Source organism: Cyclopterus lumpus, chromosome 22 (assembly GCF_009769545.1).
Source record: "Cyclopterus lumpus isolate fCycLum1 chromosome 22, fCycLum1.pri, whole genome shotgun sequence".
NCBI classification, from domain to species: Eukaryota; Metazoa; Chordata; class Actinopteri; order Perciformes; family Cyclopteridae; genus Cyclopterus; species Cyclopterus lumpus.
In genome coordinates, this window is record NC_046987.1 from 12,093,283 (window position 1) to 12,119,588 (window position 26,306).

General features: G+C 42.4%; 1 protein-coding gene across 1 annotated transcript in view; it reads right to left on the bottom strand.

Annotated features, from left to right (window-relative positions):
• asap2a (ArfGAP with SH3 domain, ankyrin repeat and PH domain 2a) overlaps window positions 1-26,306 on the bottom strand; it is a 47,259-nt gene that overhangs the window by 10,827 nt on the left and 10,126 nt on the right. Inside the window, exons 2-15 of the mRNA XM_034563509.1 lie at window positions 20,798-20,870; window positions 15,285-15,430; window positions 14,328-14,402; window positions 8,855-8,904; window positions 6,310-6,439; window positions 5,783-5,868; window positions 5,548-5,623; window positions 5,336-5,422; window positions 3,937-4,040; window positions 3,651-3,720; window positions 3,138-3,225; window positions 2,183-2,231; window positions 1,673-1,839; window positions 457-590 (exon numbers count right to left, since the gene is read on the bottom strand). Coding sequence (XP_034419400.1) covers window positions 457-590; window positions 1,673-1,839; window positions 2,183-2,231; window positions 3,138-3,225; window positions 3,651-3,720; window positions 3,937-4,040; window positions 5,336-5,422; window positions 5,548-5,623; window positions 5,783-5,868; window positions 6,310-6,439; window positions 8,855-8,904; window positions 14,328-14,402; window positions 15,285-15,430; window positions 20,798-20,870 — 1,335 coding nt within the window. The remainder of the gene's footprint in view (window positions 1-456; window positions 591-1,672; window positions 1,840-2,182; window positions 2,232-3,137; window positions 3,226-3,650; window positions 3,721-3,936; window positions 4,041-5,335; window positions 5,423-5,547; window positions 5,624-5,782; window positions 5,869-6,309; window positions 6,440-8,854; window positions 8,905-14,327; window positions 14,403-15,284; window positions 15,431-20,797; window positions 20,871-26,306) is intronic.

Here is a 26,306-nt window from a genome sequence, read left to right on the forward strand (position 1 = left end):
ATCAACTCACACCTCAGGACGCAGCACTTTGTGTGTGGAGCTTTATAAACTGCACAACGCCCATCTGATCGTGGCCAACGCAACGTGGTGACTTAACGCCGAGGAAAGCAATCATGACTGGAAGCATTTATTCCCGCCCGTCCCACAGGCGGTAAATCTCTACACCAAACGGCGATTAGAAAAGCCATAACACATTTTTTTTAATTTTTTTTTTTTAAAGCAAAACCTCCTTGGAGGTCTTGGAGGAGAGAGGAGAATGAATGAAGCCTGGGGCAGTGATCCTCTCCTTCCTTCCAGTCTCGCCTTCCTGTCCCTCTTGTCCTCAATTACTTTCCTCTTCACTTTTCCCTCAATCTTTCTACCCCCCCCACCCCGTTTGTCGTGCCTAAAGATTCCTACGGAACAATCTATACAATCAATATGCGAGAGAGAAGACGGATGCCAACAGTGATTTACCAAGAGCTCGGAGGTGCTGAGTACGTCCAGAGTGAGGGACTGGATCCTGGAGTAGTGGACTCCAAGCTCCCTGTGGATCCCTGAACATTCAATACAGGTGAGGATGCCCAGGTTGGTGGACAGCCACGTCGGGTCTGAGAAAGACAAAAAAAGGAAAATTGTCAAGAGAATGGAGTGATAACAAGTTAAACGACACATCAGGGAAAAGAGGGAGGAATGAATATGGGTGACACGCTGTCCTTGGGCCTGTAAAGCCAGTAAAGCCAGTAAAGCCAAAGTAATTTCTGCAGCAGGTGAGCAAACTTTGATGTGTCCTTGTGAACAGCTGTGTGCTCTGGAAACGTAATAACTGCCTGAAGGGCTTTTTACTATCTCACAGCACACAATGTCAGAGGAAAGTGACCGAGCTGAACTGTAACTAAGTCGGTGTATGTGAGAACATACTGTGTGTGTGTGTGTGTGTGTGCGTGTGTGTGTATGCCATACATGTAAAAGTATATACACGCGTGTCTGCAGGTGGACATTTCATGGGATTTGAGAACTTATTGGGAAGGGTCCATGTATTTGAGGAAGAACTGATTTCAAAGTCGTGACAGAATATCTCTAGAAAGAAGATTCCGCTTTTTCCGAGCCGAGGACTTCCCATACCAGTCGAGTAGCTCATAACTATACATATACATCAGTCCAAAACTCCCAAAGCATACCATTCATTTTAGTCTGAATACCATAATCCTTCAAATAGTATGTAAAGTGTACATACGTTTGGAAAGTAAGGAAGTCAAAAGTAAAGTGAAGAATTAGCCGAGATATTAAAGTCAATAACTATTTATAATATATCACTCTTTTCCCAGGATTTGTAGCCATAAATGAAAATGTATGAATTACGTAACCGCTGCAGTGTGTAAAATCTGCACAGCAACTCTCTCAATTTTGAAATGCACATATTGTTCCAACTGCTACAGATATTAAATAAACTCAAAAAGGACTGAATCCTCACCACAAACCGATGTGGACAACAAAAAGATCATCTATAATGACATTATTGCAAAACTTCAGATTACAGTGACGCAAATTGTGGCAGTCGTGTTATCATATTAAAAATTGTTTAATACAAAGGCTCACATTATGCTAGAAATCCTGGGTAAAATAATCATTTAAATCATACAATTAGTTTGGACACTGTGCTGTCAATCATTTGTCTCTCTCTACCACTCACTAGGCGCTCCGCAGTCGCAGCACACGTCATTTCCCGTCATTCTCTTGACCTCTCCCAGGATTGCTTTGGTCAACTCCTGCACAATGTTGTTCTCTCCGACATGCTGGTCCCCTTTGAAGGCCTGATTCAACGCCTCCTCCTTACTGTTCTGGAGCACCGAGATCCAGCTGGAGGAAGGAGGAGAGACAGGAGAAGTGAATGACAGCGAAGTAGAGGGAGGAGAAAGTGAGAGTAGGTTCAGGGGTGGAGATGAGAAGCAGAAAGAAATGTGAGGAAAAGGAGGAGGGTGTTAAAAAGGGGAGAGAAGACAGGAGTTAAAGGAAGTTAATAGTCAGGAGGTGGAAGGTAAAGACAAGGCCAAGCGTCTGACTGGGTGTGAGGGAGGAAGTGTGTGGAAAGTGGCCGACAGGATGCACTTTGAACACACAGACACAGACACAGACACACACACACACACACACACACACACACACACACACACACACACAGAAGGAAGGAACAGGCACTTACATCTGACAGTCCTGGTCGTCCTCGGCCTGAAAGTGATACGTTCTGTCGTCTGAAACAGAGAAATGGACCCAACAGAAGAGACAAGTGGGAGAGGAAAGAGGAGAGAACATGAATCAAAGAGCAATGGAGACAGGAAGAAGCTCAGAGAGACTTCCTGCAGAGGGCATTACAGTATCAGGTCAAACTGACGGAAAACGACTAAAAACTCTTCTGTCTGTCTTCAGGTGTGAATCACTCAATAACAGCCAGGGAGAACCTTTTTTACACCTGTAAATCCAAAGCAATGATAATCATGTTGTGTCTCCAGTGGCTGAAGCTTAGCTCCTCCAGCTTAGTGCCATTATCTCTCAGTGCATGTGGAAAAACTGTCCAAATCTTAAATTAACCTCAATATTAGTTACAGCTCACAGTCCTGTAAAAAAAGACAAAAGCAGGAGCAGAGGAGGCCTTCCTCTTCCAGGACAGACAAATATCATAGCTGTCTTGTGTACAAAATAATCAACACAATAAAATGATCATACTTAGTCATACATATGATTTGATTTGTTGTGTACAGCTTAATAAATGCTGTTACTTAACTTAATTTATTTGAAAGAAACTGATCGGGAAAAACAAGCAAACAATGTCAACGATTATTTGACATCATTATAGATTCATTTGCAGATATTATTCTTGATTAATGTTAATAGTGGAGAAAAGAAATAGTGAAAATCATAATTCCTCAGACACTGAAAGCTTTTTGATCACAATTTGCTGCTAGATACTAGATTTATGTGCTGGATGTTTGAATATAAACAAAAAAAAATCCACACTGCGGCACAATAAATCTTGAACGGCTGCTGTCTGGCTGGATGGAGCCAATTAAAATGACACATTGTAGTGCAACATATACAGATTAGGGCGAGAGACAGTGAGCACAGACAAAAAGGCAACGAAACAAGAGGGCCAAACTTACGGGATATGAGGTCGAAGCTTCTCTTCTCTTCGGGGTTGTGTTTCACCTGACAGGTGAGCAGGTTGAGTTTAGCTGGCGGCCGGTTAGCCTGACAGACAGAGAGAGAGAGAGAGATGAAGAACAGAGAGGACAACGAGTCAGAGTGTTGTGTTTAACCATATCTGACGGCTGCTGCAGCCAAATGAAGCATGTGATAAGCTGCTATGTGTAAGGTGAGCTGCGTCAGTGAGAGGAGGTGACCGGGTCAGAGCTCCATCTTCATAACGAACAGAGCTCAGGCTGAGGCAGCGATGCGAGGAGAATATTAACTTGTGAACTCTGCTTTCTGTTAAAATATTTATGGTTAATGGGTATAGAAAATGACCGGCTGAGGAGAACGATACCGTCATGCGTGTGACTAAATGAAGCATGTATGGCCGAATGTGTAAATGCATCTTAAGTGTGAATTTAATAAAAACATTTTTTTTTAAAACATAGATCTTGTGGGACGAAAAGGCGTTATTGTTTTCTTACTGTGCCGTGTGAGATGGTGAGGTACCCGTTCTTCGCTGTGCACTTTCTCTTCTGCCACACTTTCCTCAAGCTATGACACACAGAAGACGGTTCATTTATAAGTCAAATAGACAGTGAACTCTGAACTAGACACTCATAACGTGATCATATTAAATATAATACGCAAAACAGTAAAAGAGAAGAGGTTATCATAATAGTTCCCCTACTCCGCTTATGTACAGAATACAAGTATTTATTTCACCTACAGAACCTCAACTGATCTTTGAAAGTGATTTCAAACACTCACCCGTCACTTTTCTTGAAAAGGTACCCGCTGCGCTCAGTGCCGTGCTCCTTGTTACCCCGCGGTTGGTGCAGGCTGTAGGTGGTGCTCTGCCGCACCTGCGATTCCTGGAAAAACACACACAAAACAAACAAAGCCAAGAAATTAGAGCCTTTAAACAAATTGAAAAAAAAATTAAAAGCAGGCACTGCATGTGGGATTTACAAATTCAAATTGCAGTCAAGTGAGAGCCACTGAAGCATTAAATGACTCAGATTTACGCTCTACTTCAGAGTCGTCTCCTGAGAATTTGGAAGCAAGTATGAACAACAATATAAGATTGCTGCCGGGAGCCTGAATGGTTTTCTACCCATGGGGATAAGAAAATAAGAGGAGCTTTTACACCTCTGAATTAGAATCTGCAACAGCAGATGGTCAAAAGCTGCCATTTTATTCTCATATGCCACTCTGAAAGGATCAAATCACATTTACATTACATGCAGTTTTAACAGATTGAACCTTAACTAGAATACAATTAAGATATTCAGGTTTGACTGCAGCGTAAAACCCCCGCGCCAAAACAGGACCAAACAAATGCCAGGTTTTTGTATGAGTGATGTCATCTCCGCTCCGGAAACACTACGAAACAGAGAGGCCGACTTCTGAAGGCAGGCGTTGAGGGGACGTCAATGACTTTACTAGTGTGTGCCGTTATCAGCAGACAAACACACAACCAACAGGAACATCGTGAAGAAGCAGGAAAGCAGCTCCAGCTTTTCTCATTAAAAAAAATCATTAAAAAAAAAGAAAAAAAAAGAAAGAAAAGCAACTGAAATTAATCAAAAGCACTGAAACATGGCAATGACATTAAAACAAAAACATATGCTGCTGTAAAAGAACATAAACAACTATAAATCTAGCACAACAACTGAAGAAACACCTCAATGAAAACAGAATGCCAACAACCACAGACGTGTTTTTCTTTTTCTTTTTTCAAGAAATCCACTTACTCTCCTGGACTTGTTTCACAAAAGACAGAGGCAGCGAAGGAAAGAAGAAAACAAGCATCAGGTGAGACCAGAAGCTGCTGTAGCCTGCAGCATGTTTAATGGTTCTCTAAGCGCAGGGCCAGGGTCGAATAAAGAGCACGCCCACTCAATGGGTGGCGGTGAGAAAATGGATAATAGCAATATTATGTATGATCCACAGACAAATTGAAAAAATAGATTTGATCAGATATTTCCCCTTAAAGCAGCCGATATATGGTCGTGTGGAAACAACCCTGATAGTCTTATGTAAGGATTGTCCAGATGAAATCCAATATGATTTAAGAGCAGATATATAGGAACTAGGAAGATTGAAATGTGATATTTCACCGACATGTTCTTTGACCTTGAAAGGTCAAAGGACCTTCAGTGCTCACCTCTTTCTGCTCCACCTGCAGCGCCGTCTTGAGGACGTCTCGTAACTGAGTCAGCTGCTTCCTCTCCTCATCCTGCACCTGCTTTATCTGTCATAGAGGAACGATCGAGAAAACAGGAGTGACAAAACAAGAGGAGAAACACACAACGAAGTTTAGATGACATGAATGTCAAGTGAAAGGAAAGAAGATACCCGAGCAGTCGGTTTTCTCACCGTGTGCAGATCTGTGGCCAGTTTTTCTATAGAGGGTTTCAGGTTGTCCACAGCTTTCAGACCATCCTGAAAGAAACTGAACAGGAAGCACGTGAAGTTAACAACGCACAAACACCACAGCGCGGCCACAAAATGTGTCTGCATTTATATGCGAACGCCTTACGTTGAATAAATATTTCAGGTTGAATGACAACATTGCATAATAACAAATCAAAGGCAAATCTGTTTGTCTTACTTGCACTGCGCGTGGAAGTACTTGATGAGGTTCTGCAGCAAGTCCACCCCTTTCTTGATTTTGATCTCATTGACTTTGAGGAGATACTGTGAACATATTGAATACAGATTTTTATTCAGACGGGTGAGGCCAGGTTCAGTCAGAGAAAAAAAAACTGACTCCATTTCAAATATATGCATCCCTTTCATCTCACAGCCAGAAGCTTCAAAGTAAGTCTTCATCTTTCAACTCAAGCTTCATTTAAGTAAAACATCAAAGAGATCTCTAGACCACACAAACATACTAAATGTAATCTGAATTCCAAAAGGCTATAAACCCATTCTGAAATATACAACCTTTACCTAAGTCTGACAGATCTTTTAAGGACTACTTCCTGTTCGATGCAATTTCTGAAAGTAAGAGATCAATTTTTCCCAATTTTACAGTGCATATTCAATTTTACAATTAAACTTTCATTATGAATTACTTGTTAAGCGAAGACAATTTAAAGAAACCGTGAAGACATTGTTAATGATTAGTCGACTAACCTCACACATCTGTAGCTGGAAGAATCTCCTCTCCTTCTCCATCTCCTCAGCGATTTCTGCTCCACTGATTTCAGTCCTGATCATCCCGTGCTGCCTCGCGTGCTCCTTCTTCTCCTTCTCTATCTTGGTGCTGGTAGGAAGTGACATCACAGGGGTCAAAGAGTACACGCACATCCACGACAATAATATACATATGGGGCGGGGGGAGTGTGGTATTGTGTCAAATCAGCCCTATTGCTATCCTGCAGATAAAAGGGAGGCCTTGCAGGCTGCCTGAGAAGTCTGTGGTTTCTAATGGTTATCGGCTAGAGATGGTTAGCGTTAGCTATAAGGTTAGAAATGAGTTGGGTCATTTTAAAGTGGAGTTAATACATGTAGAGATGATTAGGACCGATTGTGGGATTAGGGTTAAAAAAAAGGAAGGCACGAGTAAATGATATTAGTAGTTAAAGATTTTGATCACCGTTTCATGCAACAGATTACCTGACAGTCAGTATTCAGGGCTGATTTTTCACAACGACCACACACGCTGCATTCAGTATCTCTAACAGGCAACATACACAGCAGAGGGGAGGCACCAGACCATGCAACAGGGCATTATTTTCCATAAGCTGCGTTTCTGACAGCATATCTCCTACAAAAAGGATGTAGCAGATTGTTCCCTCTCGGAGAGACGGGGCGAAGGGATCGCTGTCTGCAAGCCGTTCGAGAGCAGTTCAGCCTGGTTCATGTGCATCAAGACAGACTTAACTCACTCATTAACTGTTCTGTTAGACTCGCGGCTTGGCAAAAAGGTCATTCCACAACTCAACTTTAAAGAGGGAAAATCAAAGTGGTGGAGCTGTATGAGCCATCTTCTCAAACACATTGCTATAATATAAAACTACCAACTAGTCATAAAGGAATAGGCTACTGAAAGAAGACATTTTTGGGAAATACACGTTATTTGCCGAGAGTTAGAAGAGAACCAACACATACTGTTGTTTTTACACTTTGTTTTTTTTAATGTAGGACACAAACAAGATAGATCATGTTATTAAGTGAGCTCAGTCTGTGCTGATAGGGTTTTATTTCAGTCTGTATGCTAAGCGAAGCCAACTGTCACCTGGCTGTAGCTTCATATTGAAACGGTCCCTATTTTATCATCCAACTACAGCCAGGAAGCAAATAAGTGAATTGTGAAACTATTCCTTTTCAACTGCTTCTTTTATATCTTAAATTAAAAAGAAGCAAAATCAAAAATATTCTTCTGTATTATTGCTGTTGCCACTTGGCACATGCACAGAGGCTGTGTGATATGCTGCTGTGAACGAAAGTAGCTTTGACTTGAGGTTTGTTTGTTTAATGACGTCAACTGTGAGACGAGGTGGGGAAAGGCAATTGATGCTTTTCCCCCCATAAAATAATGCAGTGTTCTTGTTTACGAAGGTAATAGTATTAGACATGGGTGGCAAGCCAGAGACAAATGGAGTAAGTTCATTTTGGTTGTATATTTGCCATTTAGCCAGTGCGTACAAGCCAAATTTCAAGTCATTATGAGAACACTGTGGCCTTTGTCAGCACATGAAGCCTCAGCCCTGACAGCGTCACAGCATCATCAGAGCTGCAACTAGTAGAGACACACATGTTAGCCAGGCATGTTGGCAGCCAGCCAAACTGAGTTGTTGGGAAATAAAGACGGAAGAATCTGGAGTTTTATAAGACACATTCTGCATTCATACTTAGGAAAGATGCGTCTGATTTTAGTAATCACAAACACACTTCCTGAATTAACAGCCTTCAAAGTGACACATCACCCAACCTAGAGACTAACAACTGAATTTAAACTTGGGTGTCATGTGTAAAGAGCTTTAAAATCAAATTAGGGAATCAGAAATCAATGCTGTGTTGAGACAAAATGATTGATCTTTTTTTCTGTCTGAGCATATAACAGCCGACCAGAGGCCCATTGATGAAGAAGAGCAGCAAGATACATTCGGGTGTTTGGGTGGTTCTCTAATCAAGCAGAAAACTGGACTCTATTGATGTCTTCTGTTCTCCATCAATAGAGTCAAATCATAAAAATAAATTGGGACGGTCAGGAACAGTTGCATCGCATCCGGCTGAACACTCGATGTCAGTACAAAGCCAGTACTGTCTGACCGAAACGGTTTGGAGAGAAGATGTATTACCCTTTCAGTAAAGAATGTCCTTTGCAGCTTGTAAAATATATGAAAGTGCTATAAAAAAAAAAGTCATGTGTTCTTTGGATGCAAAGTCACGATGGTGTGACGGTGGAAATGGTGTCCGAGTGTGGATGGAGGTGATGGTTATTCACATTATAGAGGACAGATTATCTCGAGGGGGAGGGGGGAGGGATAGAGTGGGAAAGACACGCACTGCACATTTCTTTTTCAGAATCTTAGTGACAAGAAAAGACTATAGTTTCATCTGCTGAACTGAGGAATTCAAACTAATGATGACTGGGTAATGTTGCACAATGTTGCACCATCAACTAACAAACTGGTTGTATAAATTGAGAGAGTATTCACAGTAGGATTCTTACACTTTTGTTTCGTAGTCCTTCCAGGCTTTGTCAAAAGGCTTTTTCAGATCCTGTGAAAAACAAGCAGAACACTTTAATTAAATCAACAGAAAATTACTCCACGTTTTGATATGACTGAACGCTGCAGAACAGATATACATGGACCATGTGGTGAGACTCGTTTATCAACTGCAGAGTAAAAACAATTCAATCTTATCTATATTGATATTTGATTCATTGTTTCAATTATTTATCAAGAAAAGCATTCTAGTTTCACAAATGTGGAGATTTACTGCTTTTCTCTTTTTTATATCATTACAAAGTGAAAACCTTTTGGGTTTTAAGATGACACTTTGTGCCCTGACTTGTCATCATTGTTTTTTACATTTTAAATACATTTAGGAATAACACCAACATAAGGCAACCAAAAATTTCTAAGATGTCACGATAATCCCTCTCACTGCTTAACAACTGTCAGAAAAAAAACTTGTATTTGTCAACCACTAATGAGCGAAGCTTTGTGTGTGTGTGTGTGTGTGTGTGTGTGTGTGTGTGTGTGTGTGTGTGTGTGTGTGTGTGTACACGATGTGTCTCATAGCCAACTGAATCATCCTCCTCACAGCTGTCCCAGCAGGGAGCTGGGCGAGGTGACTGGAGGGTTTTTCTGAAGGCAGGCGCGCGGTGAAAGTGTTCTTGGCATTTGTAATGCGTTCCCTCTGGTCACATCGACAACGCTGACGTCTCATCATCGCGGTTGTGCTTTCAACAGCTGCTTGAGCAACGCGCTTGATTAAACACCATCCCTAACACTGCAGTGCTGATTAAACAGCAATTGTGACAAACAAAAGCAGACATTACTGGGTGCAATTGGCCGTGACATTCCCTGGAAAATGCAATTCAACAAAATTAATTGTTGCCTGAAACCAGAGCGCCAAGAAAATCTCCTCAACAGCATGTAACAATAACAACAAATAATCAAGAGAATTATATTACATTTAACTCAAATTGTCTCTTCCCAAAAACTACCCTAAGCACCTGCTGCATCCAGGTTTGGACAATATGTAAACCCCTAAGCAGCACTCATATTTGGCTTACTATTCATGAATGTGAAAAGCACACAAATTCTTGTTTGGCTTGACAGACAGCTTATGGCTTTAGAGCATTGTTAGAGCTCCAGAGAGGACTGTGATTTGGCAGTTGACCTCCACTTCAACAGCAGAGGCTCAACCTGTTAGCCGAAATGATCACGGTTCACTGCGACAGGCCGAGGACCACTCGGCCATTCAGTCAACCAGCTGAAAGGGTTAGAAACCACCAGAGGAAAGATAGCTTAAAAGACTAGAACAAAAAAAGAGCTGAACACTAAAGTGAAAGAACAAGCCAGGGAAGGAAAAAAAAAAAGCCAAAGCCAATGAGGAAGCCACTAAAAGAATGTACTGTAGGTCAAGAGAGAGCCAGAGAGAAAAAAAGAGAGGTTGAGCGGAAGGAAATGTCAGAGCCAGAGAGGAGAAAATCGTAACAATGGCTAAAAATACCAGAATCAGGCATCGCTGGGCCGGGAATGGCTGAGCAGAATAGGCCAAGGCACGGGGCAAATAACTCCCAGAGAGACCAGCGAGCTCCTAGCATCCCGATTCCCTGTCTGGCTGAATTCAAAGGACGGAGGAGGAATGTCATGCCCTTGACACGGGCCTCCATTGGCAAATGTATCACCTCTTCCTACCTACGACCACACATATCCAGGAATAGCACTTCCTGTTACACATTCCACGCACCTTTTCCCACTGCAGTAATGATGGACTGAACCTGGTCACCACCAAAGGCAGAGTTTAGTGTGTATCTGGAACACTTTTGGATGTGAACACTTATAAAAGGATTAATTCACCCACATTACAAAAAACACTTCCAGTCCAAAGAAGTTACATTTAATATCATAGCAAACAAAACAGCAGCATCAAGCTCGAAACAAAGAATTGTCATCATTTCTGAAATGAATTCAAAACAAGTATCAAAATTGTTGCAGATAAATTCTCGAATTAACAATTTTTAATTTACTAATAATTGCACTGGATAATTCACAGACCACAGGGAGGAACGTCCACATAGAAAGTATTAAGCAACCCGGACATATTTACCAGATTTTACCATACAATTTCTTTTAAATGTCATTTTTCACTCACAAACTAGCTCGGTCATATTAGGAGAGAAAATTTGGACACTAGACATGTCAAAACCTGAACAAATAAAAGCAACATCTGCCCAGCTAGAAGTTAGTGTGCTTTGTTATAATTTAGCTGGACTGACTGAATCTGAATGTGCTACTTCTGCTGTTTGCACATCCCTGCTTCACCAATTGTAAAAACTGCCGATGCTGCCAATGTTTTAGTTGATAGCAGAGTGTGCAAACTAATGAGGAAAATCCTCAATGTGTAATCTGCTCTTATCTAAAAGATCAAACAGCGAGCATGAGAAAGGGTGCAGGAACCCAAAGTCCCCGGTCCGCACACTCAGTTCTTACACAAACACAATGGCAACTATCCAGACACTGACTGAATGGTGATAAGCTGACACGACTCATGGCGGGTTAGAATCACAGACTGGTCAGTGAGCAGAGCGAGAGGGTCGGCTGCAGGCATCATGACATCATGCCGGCGTCCATTCTGAAAGTCCACGGTTAGCAGAAATGTTTTGCAGACTCAGCACTTTCCATTTTCACTCCGACGGGAGTGTGTGTTTAACGTCAGTAAAACACTACTGGGTCTTCCAGGGACCCAGCCTCAGCCTTGTATGCTAGTGCTGCACTAACTGAGCTGTATCCTGAGTAAAGTTCAATATTATTGTCAAACAAAAGCTTTTCGCAGATATTTTACGGAACACGTCACCTATGAAATACAAATTGCCCTCTGTGGTGAAATGACCATGGAGTTAGATGAGGTGGAAAATGGTAGATTTGTATCTGAGTGACAGGTTGCTTGGTTGTAGTCCTCTAATCACAGAGCCATTAGCGGCGGCCTCCCTCTGGGTTAATTCTTCGCACTCGATGCCAAAGACACGCTCAGAGGGAACAATGGCCGCCGGAAAGCCATTAAGCCCTGAGTTGAATAAAACAAATAGGACGAGTGGCTATTTTAGCTGCCACACAGCTGCAGCAATTGCGAAGCATTTAAAGATACCAAATTGATATTTTATGCATTGAAAGAAAATTAAATATACATAACATATTTTTAGACATGTTTATGCAGAAGTAGCTTCTCAAAAAAGGGATAGTTTAGATCAATAAACGTAATATAAATGTGGAATACGGACATCTACTCTAGTTGTATTTACTCATTACGTCACAAAAATCTTGTTTTAAAATGCGAATCATCAATGTTGATACACACTACTCTCAATAGACTCATTTAATTGCATTCCCTATTAATGACCTCTACATGAACCAATTACTTCACACTACTCTCCTCCCTTCTCTCACCGCAGTCTAAACTGCCTTTCATGCAGGTCTGGACTTCTTCCTGCTTCCCCCTCTCCGAACAGGTACTTCCCGGGGAGAGGACAGGAGTGAAGAAACCGGATAATGACAGAGGAGGAGGAAGATGATGAAGGGGAAGGGATGGACAAGGGGAAAGCCTTGGGCCGTCGAGGTGAGCAACAGGTTAGGAGACAGGTGGAGCAGTGAACAAAGACAAATGAGAGAAATAAGCAATCATTTCATTTCTAGATGACTCTCTCTCCCTTTTGCTTTATGAGAGTGTGAGTGTGTGTGTCCTGAGGTATGAAATGACCAGCAGCTCATTAGCCCCCATGTTACTGGGGTGATGAGAATCAGCATTACAGATGTGACTGGTGGCCACAGCCAGAGTGAGGAGGTGGCAGGAGGGACAGAGTGAAGGAAACAAGGAGTGGAAGAACCATTGGAGACGGTGAGGTTAAGAGAGAGACTAAGAAAGTAAGTCACGGAAGAGAAAATCAGATTGAGGCTGAATAGAAAACACCACACTTGAGAGACGAAAAAAAAGAGTAAGAGAGAGACAAAAAAAAAAGACAGTTCAGGAGGTCAAGACAGAGCCAAGCAATACAGTGTCACGGGGACAACCAATGTTTCTATGGCAACAAGCCTCATTAGAGAGCTGGCTTAATCGCATCATACCTCGTTGGATGCTGCAGCCAATCATGTGCCTGGAGAGTGAAAGGTCACAGACTGCCGCAGACAGTAGTGAGTGCTGATTGCATTACAGCGCTGTAGACTGTTAACACACGTCTGTCTGGGTTTAGTCCATTAGGTGGATGCACATGACTGACTGGCTAACGGCTGAGTTCCGAACCTCAAGACTGTGTTGTACTGACCGAAATGTGTCTGTAGCCTCACGTGTCAGGAACTGTCAAGTACTAAAATCAGGCATTAAATGTCTGGTCAGCTTTGTTGTTTTGTTTACTTTTTCTCTTATCAGAAATAACTAAATGTTGTCCCACTGGTGACCTATGAGTTCAAGGCACCATGAACTGCAACATCTTGACAAGGAGAATAGTTGCATGCCCATCTTTCTCTCCCCTCGCTTCCTATCAAATTTCCAAAATGAATTAAAGGATTTCCTTGTACGCCTGTTTGTGTTGTGAACTCTGAATCCTTTGTTCAGAAAAAGTTTTTTTGTATAAAAAACATGTTTATATTTCTTAATGTGAGGTATTAAAACAGTTTTACCGAAACTTCGTTATCGTCTCTGCACTAGTATCCAAACCTTCCAACAGTCCTAATGCTGCGTTCACACCAAACGCATTGCACATTTTTCATGCAAGTAATTCCAATGCAAAGTCAATGCACAGACGCAAATTTTTCAACCGCTCTCTAAGATAAATCAGATCTGGGTGAGGGTTAGTTATAGTTAAATGGCCTGTTGGTCCCAAAAAAAAGTATTGCGGTCCAATTTAACAGTTCATTAATTTGAATCATAAAATCCCAAATGCTTCACGTGTCACTGGTAAAATATCCACCCTGATGCTCCAGGCAAGATGATGCGATGCTGACTCATTGTGGGCTAAAACTCTTTCACGTGTTACGTTGCACGATCACAAGCTCACGCTTCAGCGTACATTACATTGACTGATTTTAGTCTCCACGCTAAAACGTAAACACATCGTTCATGAATTGATCATAATCTTCGTGCCAGTGACAGTTTTGAATAACTTCCGCCATTTGGAGTTAATACAGGCATCTTGCTAATGTTTTAAGCACGTCGGCCAGCGACGGGGGGCGTTTTTTGATTCCGTAGATTCATGAAGCCGGGTTTATTCTATTAACTATGTATCTATCCGGGATCAGAGCAGCTTGTTATTCACCTCGTCAGTGAGACAGCAGGAGGTCAAGGTTGCTTCCAACTAATTTGAACCAGCAGAGTAAACTTTACAACGCGGGTGAACTAGATTCATCCACTTGTACAACACTTCCTGTGAGGCAGAAAGAAGGGTAACACAATACCGTGTCATTTGGTTGCCTTACCCCTTTGACTCCCTTCAGGTCTCCTTTCAGCAGGCTGTCCAGAGGAAAGGTGATGATGTTGTTCATGTTTTGGAACTGGAGGAGGGTGAGGAGAGAGAGAGAGAGAGGTGAAGGGTTAAATTAGAGGATTTAAACCTGCAGGAGACTGACAGTCAGGGGCGCTCGACGGCACTGAGACGTAATCCTTTTAATGTGTTGTGAGAGTGTTTATCTATGAGGAGCTAAAGGACAAAAGGTAGGCACTGAAGGTAGAAATGCGTTTTTGTCTCTTGTTGTCTTTAGTAAATGATTGTGATGAAAGGCTGAATAAGCTAAAAGAGGGACAATGGGTTAATTATACTTTGCTAAGCTTTTGTTTCTTTCGAAAAGTTTGCACCCTCTGCACCATCTGTGAATCGCTTGAATTTTCACATAATTAGAAGGCAACATTAAGTAAGCTCCTGTGAGCCTCTGTGTGTAGTGCTGCACATGTAATCTAGGGAAGCGAGAACTTGCTAAAGCCTGGAGAGATTACATCTTCACATCCAGGTCAGGCGGCAGCTCATATTTCTTTAATATAAAAAGGTGTTGAGATAACACAAACATAAAATCCCAAGCTTCTGGTCTCAGGCTGAGTCGATACAGTGTCCAGGGGGAAGCGACAGCCCTCACATGAAGAAGATGTCAGATTCTTCTAATAAAGCTTTGGCCTCAATACAAAACCCAGCTTTAACAGACCAGGTTGACTTAGATCCAGCAGATATTTGGTGTTGCAGTAGCTCGCTGGCCGTCTCAATGGGAAACACTAAAGCTACATCCCAGAGGGATTCAAGTTCCAGCCGTGTGTGTGTGAGAGAGAACACACACATTGATTCAAGGGGATACAGACAATTAGAGAGAGGAGGGAAATCTTTTTTTTGTCCCAGAATATTTTACCACTATCCTTTAACCCACAAATACACACACAAGTTGACTCACCAGGTTTTTGAAGAGCGCAGTAAGCTCCTTGGTGAAGACCGAGAACTTCAGGAAGGCAGAACCCAGATCAGGATCATCTCTGTACACACAGTTTTCTCCAAACTTCTCCAAGGCCTGAGTGTACTGCTCCTCATTCTCGACATGGGCTGGAAAGACACAAAGACACACACACACACACACACACACACACAGGTCAGCTCTGACAAGTAGTCAGAATTAAAGTCTCTGGTTGTGTCAAGTCAAAAATCAATCACTGGGTATTATTAATGTATGGTAGACTTTCAGTGAACAAAGATCCACTCTTCCGGCTGGTCGATCCTCTCTATAGTTCAGGGTTTTCCCAAGAGCTGCCCACCAATGATTAAACCGTCTGCCTCTACTTTTCCCAAATTTTTTTTCCCCAATTGCAACATGCTGCTTGGATGAATTAGTGTAAATACAACATGACTCGATTCTGCCGAGCTGACAGACAGATCTTGTTGCTTTGGAAACACTGTAGCACTTGCTGACTTATTATTTCTTCTCCAGTGTGAAGAACAGCTGCCTTTCTCTGTGTTATGTCACATTGAATATATTTGGGCTGTGAGTTTGACGAAAGGAGCAACAAACCAAAAGGTGAATTAAATCATATTTTGATCAAGAAATGAGCGACAGCGTTCCTTAATTGAAGGCTGAAGATACAGGAGGAAGAAAAGACAAATTCACTGAGTCGGTCCCCCAAACTAAACAACCTCCCAGTCAGTTACCAGTCAGGAGCAACCCATAAAAACCAGCAATGACCGAAGTCTCCGAGCGTGTCTAAAGTTGACTTAATCTAGCAGAGCCAGGCCGAGATGATTCCACTTAATTCACCCTATGCCAGACTAGGCAGCTGATAACAGCTAATGCCTCTGGGACAGCGGTGGCGCATGAGATGGGGCACTGGGGACTGTTGCTATGACAACAGTCACTATGAGACGTGACACCGACGACAGAGGAGGCTTTATGGAGGTGGGGGCATGTGGGAGGGTGTAAAGAAAAAAAGAGATTTACACTAAAAGACACCTGCTGCCACATCATGACTCAGCTTTTCATCACTCAAACACTCAAAGAGAAGCCCCAGGTTCACCGATGGCAGGTTTATGGATGAAGCTGAATAAGCGTCTGTCTCTGCTGCAGAGATATCCATCATGCTATTAAAAAGGGGAACGCTGAACTACCTGCTGACCTCCTCACGTTAGACAAATCTAATCTAAACCACCGTTGAGCTGAATGATGTCACAAAATATGAGTTTTGATCAGCTTCTTGTTTAAAGTACCGGAGATATTTTTTCTTTTTCCACTGAGAAAAGAAAAAAAATATTTGAATACATATTTATTTAATTAATATAAAACAGAGCACAATAAATCTTGATCTTGACTAAATAAATGATTATTCAATTGTTCAATCATAACTTTCTGTTGATTAAAATGAATTACCAAATGGAATTATTTGCATTTAAACAGTATTTCTTCTTTTATTATACAAGAGGCGGGTAACATTTAAGAAAAGAGAAAGACAAAGTTTATGACCAAAAACAAATTGCAACAAATTATGAATGAGCAAAATAACCAGCTTCTCAAACGTAAATATCAAGTGGTTTCTTAGCTTGCGGATCAAAGCAGTGAAGCGTGTCGTACAGAGATATAATAAAGCTCAATCACGTGTCAGACACAGAGCCTCACCACACAACCCGCAGCCTACTGTTTGCACATCAGCTCCATCTGTTTGGCGGGGGCTCTGCCAGGCTCTGGGCCGACAGGGCGGTGGCCGGCCGTTTTTTTTGAAGTGGCACATGAGAGCTCTCAGCTCCGCTCCTCAGCGCTGACAAACAACCCAAACCCCCCTGGGCTGCTTAGCGAGTTACATGTGTATTTATTATAACGTGACCCAACACATCCCACATGCAGTCTGCAGCACACAGCAGCTCTGGACCTCAGTCGTCAGCATTGTCTGCATGTCCTGCTGAGCTAGTTTATAAGTAAGCTGGAGGAAGGAACCAAAAGAAGAGACACTTTAGATAACACTGTAAAGAAAACCTGCTAATTGAGTGCTGCTCTATATGTTGCCTAAACATCACCAATACAGTAACCAGGTGTTCAGGGGCTTTCTTAAAGAATCATGGGCTTTGCATGGTTATAAGAGTCACTCTAAAAACTAGACCCTCTTCTTAAACTTTTTGTAAATGTTACATGACTTTTATTCAGACTGAACATACTCTATTGCAGCAATTTTATGCTGACATCAGTGGTCACGGACCTTTTAAGCTTGTGAGCCCTTAAAAAAGGCTCTCTGTGTGTCAGAGACACACAAAAAAAGGATTCCTTTTTGCTTGACCTCAGGAAACGATGACCTTGTGATGACCTTGTGTTTACTGGAGTACAGAGGCCATGACGAGGTTGAACACACACATAAACACGTTTACAACCCGCATAAATGGCCTGCTAATATCACACATCCTTTACTCTATCTTCCTTCTCAAATGCACACACTTTAAATCACCAGATAGCAGACTGGCCTTCGCTTCCTCTCTCCCTCACACTCGGCTCCCTTGGGCTTGGTCAGCTGACGCTCACTAACACAATGTGCGGTCAACCTCGATATCTCTCTACAGACTAAGAAAACAACACTGGACTCCAGGTCCACTGAGCACTGAGAGAAGTGAACTTTTATCCACAGAAGACTCTGTCCTTTATTTCTCATCTGATCCTTTTCCTCAGACATCCATCCAGTTTATTTACATTTAAGCTAGTGGGGAGTTTCTTCTGTTTGGAGTTTGCACGTTCTCCCTGTGGCAGCGTGGGTTCCCTCCGGGTTCCTCCCACAATCCAAAGACATGCAGCTCAGGTTAATTGGAGGCTCTGAATTGCCCGTAGGTGTGAATGTGAATGAATGCTTGTCTGTCTCTATATGTGCCCTTCGATAAACTGGCGACCTGTGCACCCTGCCTTCGCCCAATGTCAGCTGGGATCGGCCCCAGCGACCCTAAATAGAATAAGGGGTTTATATAATGGAAAATGGAAAAGTCCCATTGTATTGGTTTCCTTGCAGCCAAGAAATAAATGTATGACTAGAAGGACAAGGCCAGCCCAGAAGCCATCAAATTGAGTGTTTTCCTGACGCAACATCGTTTTGGTGCTGCATTATTCAGCAGCTCCATCCTGCTCCGCTATAGGCACAACAGCAGGAACATTCGTCTGCCTCGATTCGTTATCTGTTCGGCAGCTTTGGCAGGCCTGTCCAAGCAGCTGTGCTCGATCAGCTCCAGCTTCTTCAGGGGTTTGAGACGCTGCTGCTGATTTATTCATCAAAACCCACAAGCTGACAAGTTGACAGGCCCCTGCAGCAACATGGGATTCTCTCGCTCATCTGTACAACTTTCCCAGTATTTTTCTTTTCCCGTTTCCCATCTTTTTTCGAACTCTATGGTACGAGGCTACTTTGCTTGCTCAGCCTCTACCGATCCAACCAAACCATCTTCCCCTCACCTCCTCATCATTAGTATTCCTTATGTCATAGGCGATATAATATGCTCCCATGGGCTTGACAGCCAGCTCTACCAGGACAGAACGTAGTCTCTGAGTGTTGAGGCTCCCTGCTGTGCGCCTCATTATTTAGGCTTTCTCCTCAAAACCTCTTTGAAGAATATTTATACAAATTCTGTGCTTTCACTCTTTGTTTTGGATTTGCTTCAGACACTGCAACACATCTGCTTAATACGTGTCTGCATATAGAGTATGGTATGTTGTCGTTTACTTTCTGAAAATAAAATGTATAATAAATCCTGCACCAACCTATATTTATTTTTATGCAATGGACTGATAATCAAGATTCCCTGAAAATACGGACTGATTTGGAGGCAATGACATGGCTGGATAGCCAACGCGTGTCTTGTCGTTACATTTTATTTAGTATTTCTCAACCGTAATTAATGTTACTGACTTTGAATCAGCCCGCATAGCTTTAGCTTTCTGGCTGATAGAAGAGACAAAGGGCTCTATGAGCCAAGTGGACGAGAATGACCTCCTGTTGCCAAGTCGTATTGAAGGTCCGTCCTATTTACTGGAGTTGTCAACGTTTCCATTCCATACAAATTATATGGGATAGTCAGCATGGACTTCACACAAAAGGGGTTTGGCCTCCACCGTCATCCATTACTCTTAAGCTCTGGGTTAATTTTCATGATATTTCATTATATTTAATCAAGTTGCAGTGTTGATATATGAGCTTGTGTTTGCTTAATGGACCGTAGCCGTGTGTTTGCAACTTTTATTGTCAAACTACTTAAAATGTGTACAAACCATTTTCAATTGCATGATACACTATTTATATGTAATTACACTGCTGATCAATTTCAAAAGTCAAAACTGAGTGAACTAGAAGTGATTGTTACTTTAACCCACATCCATTACTATTATTGATTGGTGCAGCTTTAAATATACAGTAACGGTAGTAAGTAACATGTGTCATGTTCTCGAGATAGTCATAAAACAATGGGCTTCGTTGAGTAATTGTGTCTATATTCAAAATAGGTCAGAGTCTGTGTAAACATTCAGGAAAAGCTGCCCAATGTGACCTCAGGTAATGCCAGCTTTGCCTAGAAGAACTGTAAATGGCAGCATTCCCAGTTTCAATTCCACCGTTATAAAGTGTTTCTTTTGTAAACACTGATAGAAATCTGGACAAGCTTCACGCTTGAAGGCCAAAAGATTTGCATCTTCCCAATTCTTCCTACAGATGATTTTGTTCACAATGAAAACCAACTGAAACTGCCTGAAACACCTGCAATCCTCAAACGTGTGTATCCTGCTGCACTAACCACACAGATTCAAATGAGGGTAATTTATCAGGGTCATTTTGGCAAGCTGAACAGGGTGAGAGAAAACCCTAAAAAAAGGTTCATCTTACAGATGTACACACTCACAATATCAGCCTTTGGCATCATGGGGTGACACAATCGAGGTTCCGAGTCTGGTAGCGGAGGGAAAAAAAAGGCCCTTCATGTATGTAAATGCACAGTGAGGTGAGAACGTGAGTGGGTCCATGCCTCAGCAGCCACACACACAGACACACACAAACAGTGTGCGCCCCGCCCCAGCTGTTCCTTTGGGGGTCTGGAGCAGACAGCTGTCCCTCTGGTCTGAACAGAGCTCACACTGTTCTGAAACAGACATGCTCAGCACATTGTTCAGAGGTCTCTCCCTCAGCGGGGTTCTGTCAGGCAGGCCGGACAAAAGACACTGGAAACACCCAGCACTGGCACAGGCAGCCACCATGACCATGGCAAGAACACAAAAACACTATGCTCCCTACGTCCGCCTCATTTATATTGAACCAACTATCCTGTGAAAACATAAAACCTTCTTTTTTTAAATTTATATATCAAAAGACAGAAACTGGTTATGATTAAAAAAAAAAAAAAAAAACTCTTTGAAGGTTTCTGACTATAGCGAGAGTGCTAAGATTAGGTAATGAAAACGCAGATAGAACTCACCGAGACCAGACGTGTAGATGGCCTTCACAGACTTCTTCATCTTGTACAGAACACTTCGGTCCACATCCAGAGCCTGTACAGACAGACAGACATTGTGATGTCACCACTCATGTTAGAGTAGATGTGATCATTTGATGACATACATTTATACATTTGGTGTTTTACAAGTTTATCAAGAAATATGTGGATTTTAAAACAACCCGAGTCAAAGTAAACCACGTTTGTCGACATTTTTCTGATTTCGGAATTTCTCGGTAGCTTGCCACGTATGAGGATGACGTCACCATTATATATCCCACGTTCAAAGCTCTGATTAATCGAGCCGAGTGCAACACAATAATTATTTAAGATGCAGGCAGCGATTCAGAGTTATGGAACCAGATCAGTATTCTGGAGGTCTGTCCTCGACCAAAGAAGTTCTCAGTCGACAAAATTGATTAATTGATCTAACCGACAGATCTGTAAAACTGAGTTCCTCCACTAAGAATCACACAAAAGCCACTTTAAATCTTGTGTTTACCAAAGATGTGCTCAAATGTTTTTTGGAAATGAGTCATTCTGCACAAAAAAAAAAGAAAAAAAAAGACTTGACTAAAGAAATCTAAATCCACTTAGTGTGTGTGTGTGTGTGTGCGTATGTGTGCGTGTGTGTGTGTGTCTCTATGCCACCTTCATTCTGGCTACAGTTAATGAATTATTCAAGGAAAGGCTAAGAATAGAACTGAGCTCAATCATAGCTTTTTGTGTTAGTGTAAGTGTAAGTGTGAGTGTGTGTGTGTGTGTGGAGAGAATAGCAAGGGCAAGAGCGGTGAGCATCTGCAGTCTCTTACGTGAAGGACAATTTCCCTGAGAAGTGAATACAAGGACACACACACACACACACACACACACACGAGTGAGGCAGTCTCTCTGGGTGAGGGGGATTTGGGGAAATGAGTATTTAGGGACTTTATTAAGTTTGTCCGCCCAAGCAGGCCAGAGCCAGCGCCACTTTTCCCTTCTGACTGACACATCAAATCCCCTAGACCCTCTGAAAACAAAAAACACACAATGGCCCCATTCAGCTGCAACACACACACACACACACACACACACACACACCAATACTGCCCACTTTGCAACACCACTCGTAGTAACAACATGTATTTAATCCATCAATCTGTGCTATGAGCCGTTTGCTATTGCAAAATGGCAGAACCACTCACACTTTGATTCCCCCGGGGTCATATTTCTCAAAGATGCGTGTGCAGGACACAGACAGACACAGACACAGAGACAGACAGACAGACAGACGTGACTTCAAAAGGGAAAATTACATGAATAAAGTGTCGCTGGTCGAGGACGGGTAGAATGAAAGAACACACGGAACTGGTCTCGTCTTTTATTAGAAAAGACGAGACCAGTTCTGAAACACTACTGATGGATCAGGATCTGAAAACTTATACACAACATTTAATAGCCGAAGTGCCGTTTTCTTTGTTACATTTTCATTAAATGTAAAGCTCGTTAATCTTCAAGGAAAACGAGCTGTGGCGCTCCATCGCACAGCAAAGGCATCTAATACAACTATAAAGGAATGTCTGTCTGTCCTTCGCATATCTGGAGGACGATCCATCCGATCAATGTTGCTGTGGAGGCAGTGACATGCAGTGTGGAAGTTGGACACGAGACACGTTCAATATAAATAAAGCAGGCGCTCTGCGATGCAGTGGGGGCGTGGCTTCAGGGCCCTGCGGACAGAGTCGAGCATGTTGTTCACAGCGGGCCTTTGCAGGCTGCCCTTCAACAACTGCAGTTCACTCTGCTGGATGTTGGATTTACCAACGTCACAACCTGAAGTCAATTGGCGATGAGCTATTCTAGAGTTCATTTCTGGGGGCCAAGCAACAGAGGGCCGCCCGCCCCGACAACACTGCAAGCAGTAATGCTGGGAACCATGCAATTGGCTGTTTCAGAAGGACATGAGCTCCTAACACCTAATTTAATAACAGATGCTAAATGTTTAAATAACCAACTATAGTGACAATATTTACTCCGTTTATTGGGTCTGACTCAGCTCAGTAGTTGAGTTTATACAGCTGGGGAAATAGAGACAAACACTTTAATCAGTCACAATCAGGTGCTCATGCGTGTGAAAAGAATCTCAAGGTTGCACTGAAATTCAGACACCAGGCTGATAATCACTGTCTGTACATTTCACCCAATGGGCCATTTTTACAAATAAATGTTGTCACAGGAGGAAAAGTACAGGTGTAAGTGATAATGAATGCATCCCATTGAGCTGCTTAAATGTTAGGGTCCCGGTATTGTGCATGCTCGCTCACTGTCACGGCTCTCTGGGACACCTCATCTATGTTGCTCTACGAGCTGCATCCAAATGATTCAGAAACACACACACACATTTTATTTTTTTTACATTTTCCAGTATTACTTCTACATATTTCATAACTTTAACAAGGATACTTGAAATAAAAACAAACAAACAGCGCAGGTTAAAATGAAAAAAAGAAGCCAACTAGAAGCCACTTGTTCCTCTGAGTAAAAGTAAGACTCACAGTGCAGTGGTTTTAGTTCCTTCAACTCCTGAGAAATGACTCATCTGATTATGGCATTCTCCCCATCAACTCCGTCTGGCTCGGACAGACCCCAAAAAGCCATGCGTGTCTGCATACTGCGAAATGTGTATTTACAAAACAAACGCGGAGTGTGAGAAAAATACAGCCGCGGGGAACCATCTCCGTCTCCAACGCCAAACCAATCCAACCACACAAAAGGCTTTTAAAGGGTCACTGGAGACAGCCACCGAGTGTTTTCTTAGCAGGGCTGGCACCACTTCAGCTCTACATTTAATCTACTTTGAGTACTCGGAGCAAACACCTAGAGAGTACTGAAAGCATTTCTGCAGGTAGTAGGAAGCTTGCCAATGTGGAGTATGACTTTGGATGGCTACTGTATGAAGAGCCACCATTTCACAGTTGGACTATACAGCATGCATATGTCATGCTTTAACAGACTGATATTTCACAGAATTGTATCACTCCTTTGTTTCAGTATTTCAGGAAGCAATTTCTAAATGTAAAACCTACTTAAAGTTGTACTTTATGTATTGATTACTTGATGCTGTGAATGTGTTTGGTGAGGAGGATGTGAGGTCAAAGAAGGATTAGCTACTGGAGTCAAAGCATGCAACGGTGCAAAGAATCAATAAGCTGCCGGAGTGCGTTTCATTCAGATTTCCTAGAATAGCAAAATTGTGCATTGCATCAATGTTGAGTTTTATAATTTAATCACCAATGTACAAAAAGATAACAAGTAATGTGACAAAAGAGGCCAATAAAACAAACACACACACACACACACACACACACACACACACACACACACACACACACACACACACACACACACACACACACACACACACACACACACACACACACACACACACACACACACACACACACACACACACACACACACACACACACACACACACACACACACACACACACACACACACACACACACACACACACACACACACACACACACACACACACACACACAGAGAGAGAGAGAGAACTGTCGGGGGGGGAAAGGGCAGAGACAAGTGGGGGACAGACAGGCAGGGTAATAGACCAATCCATGCTGAACACAACAAACACACTGCTCTAAATCAGTCACGCACACATCTTTAAATCGCTTTCACACAACGTGTTGGCCCTCTTGTTTGTAGCACTCAAACATTTTTAACATATTCACAGCGAGAGGGGAATTCCTCTGCCGTGCAGCCTTTCAACTGCGCAGGATCAGAGCTGAATCCTCGCACAATGGACCCAGCCTTCGAGCCTGGAGCTGCTTCACAAGCACACTTTACATGAGGATACTGCGATGTCAGCATTTTCCCTCTCCTGAAATCAGGTCAGAGTAAACTATCCAGAATGGCTCTTTACTCACTTCCTGTTGCTTACTGACCATTTGGAAATTTGGATGAAGCAGGAAAAGGAACCCCACATTGAAGTGAATTAATCCTCATATTAATGCATGACATCATCTCCATCATTGCCATCATTTTGATTGCAATCAGGGGCCATCTGCCAGTCTACAGAGACCATCATAACACTGCTGGGTCACTTATGGTCATGTATTTCCCAGATAGTAGTAACGCATGTCAGGTTACTGATCTCTGAGCACAGATGGACAATATCTAGTGCGTGTGCATGGACAGAGGGGGGGAGACAGATACTGTAAACCTAATTAATGTTGATGTGCAGATAGGTTACAGTATAAACTTAAGTTCAGAGGCAATCCTGAGGGAATAAGAAGGTACAATTACTATAAATATAATGTGAAACAAAAAAAGGATGTACAAATTAATAAAGAAAATGAAGAGATCCTTAAGAAATGTCCCTATCCCAGGCATTATAACCACCTCCTTTTGGCCCTGGAGTTATTATCTTTAGGGGAATCTGCATAAGTAGACAACAGCCCCTAAATATGCGACTAATTTCTGTATAAAAAGCAGCATTTTTGACTGCTGTCACAAGACAAAACTCAGCTAGCTGGGTAAGCATGCAAGGTTCGATTGCAAGGACCCAGACCAGGGTGAATGAATGTGCTCAGTCCAGCATTTGTCAAGGTCTTCAAAACCAAAACAAGAAGGTGAAATCAAGTAAGAAGAATGCAGAGCCAATTTTGGATACCAAACAGGTGGGGGAATTTGTTTTGGATGAGTTTCCCCTATAATAATACTAATTAATCAATGTTTTGGTCTATAAATAAATATATATAGTAGTAGTAAAAAATGCACATAAAAAGTTCCCAGAGCCCGAGGTGAGGTCTGCAGCAAAGATATTCAGTTGAAAATCAAACAAAACTGATGATTATTTTTCAACTAATCAAATCATCTTTCAGCTCTTGTGTGACTGAAAACAACAGAGAAACAAAAGAGATGTGTGTGTGTGTTAGAGAGGTAAGCATCTTCAAATTATATTTAAATCACGATTATTTTCATCCCTCAACTAAAACAACAATCTGGTCTATTTTTAGGTATTCCAACACATGTAAACTGAAGGTGACTTCACATGAAAACAGAGGGTCGGGAAAGAGGGCAAGACGCCAGTGACCACAAGAAATTGTTGTGTTCTCCACCTCTTCCTCCACCGTCTGAAGAAGAAAGACATTCCTGGATGATTGCACGCTGGAGTGACTGACAGACAAGACCGAGAGCCAGCCCCATTGTTCCTGCCGATGAACTATCTGCTGATGACAGCATGTCTGCTCAACAAGACGCTGTCCAACTTCTCTCAGAGGCCCCATTGCCCCCCCCCCCCCCACCCCCCACCCCACACACACACACAATTTTGACAAACCCCAATCCAAGCAATCCTCCCCCATCCGTAGTATTACTACCGTCACCACCACCCACTTGTTTATAGCCGACACACACACACACAGACGTGGGTTGTGTCTGGTGTCTCTAAAACCTTGTCCAAGTCTTTAAGCCCTG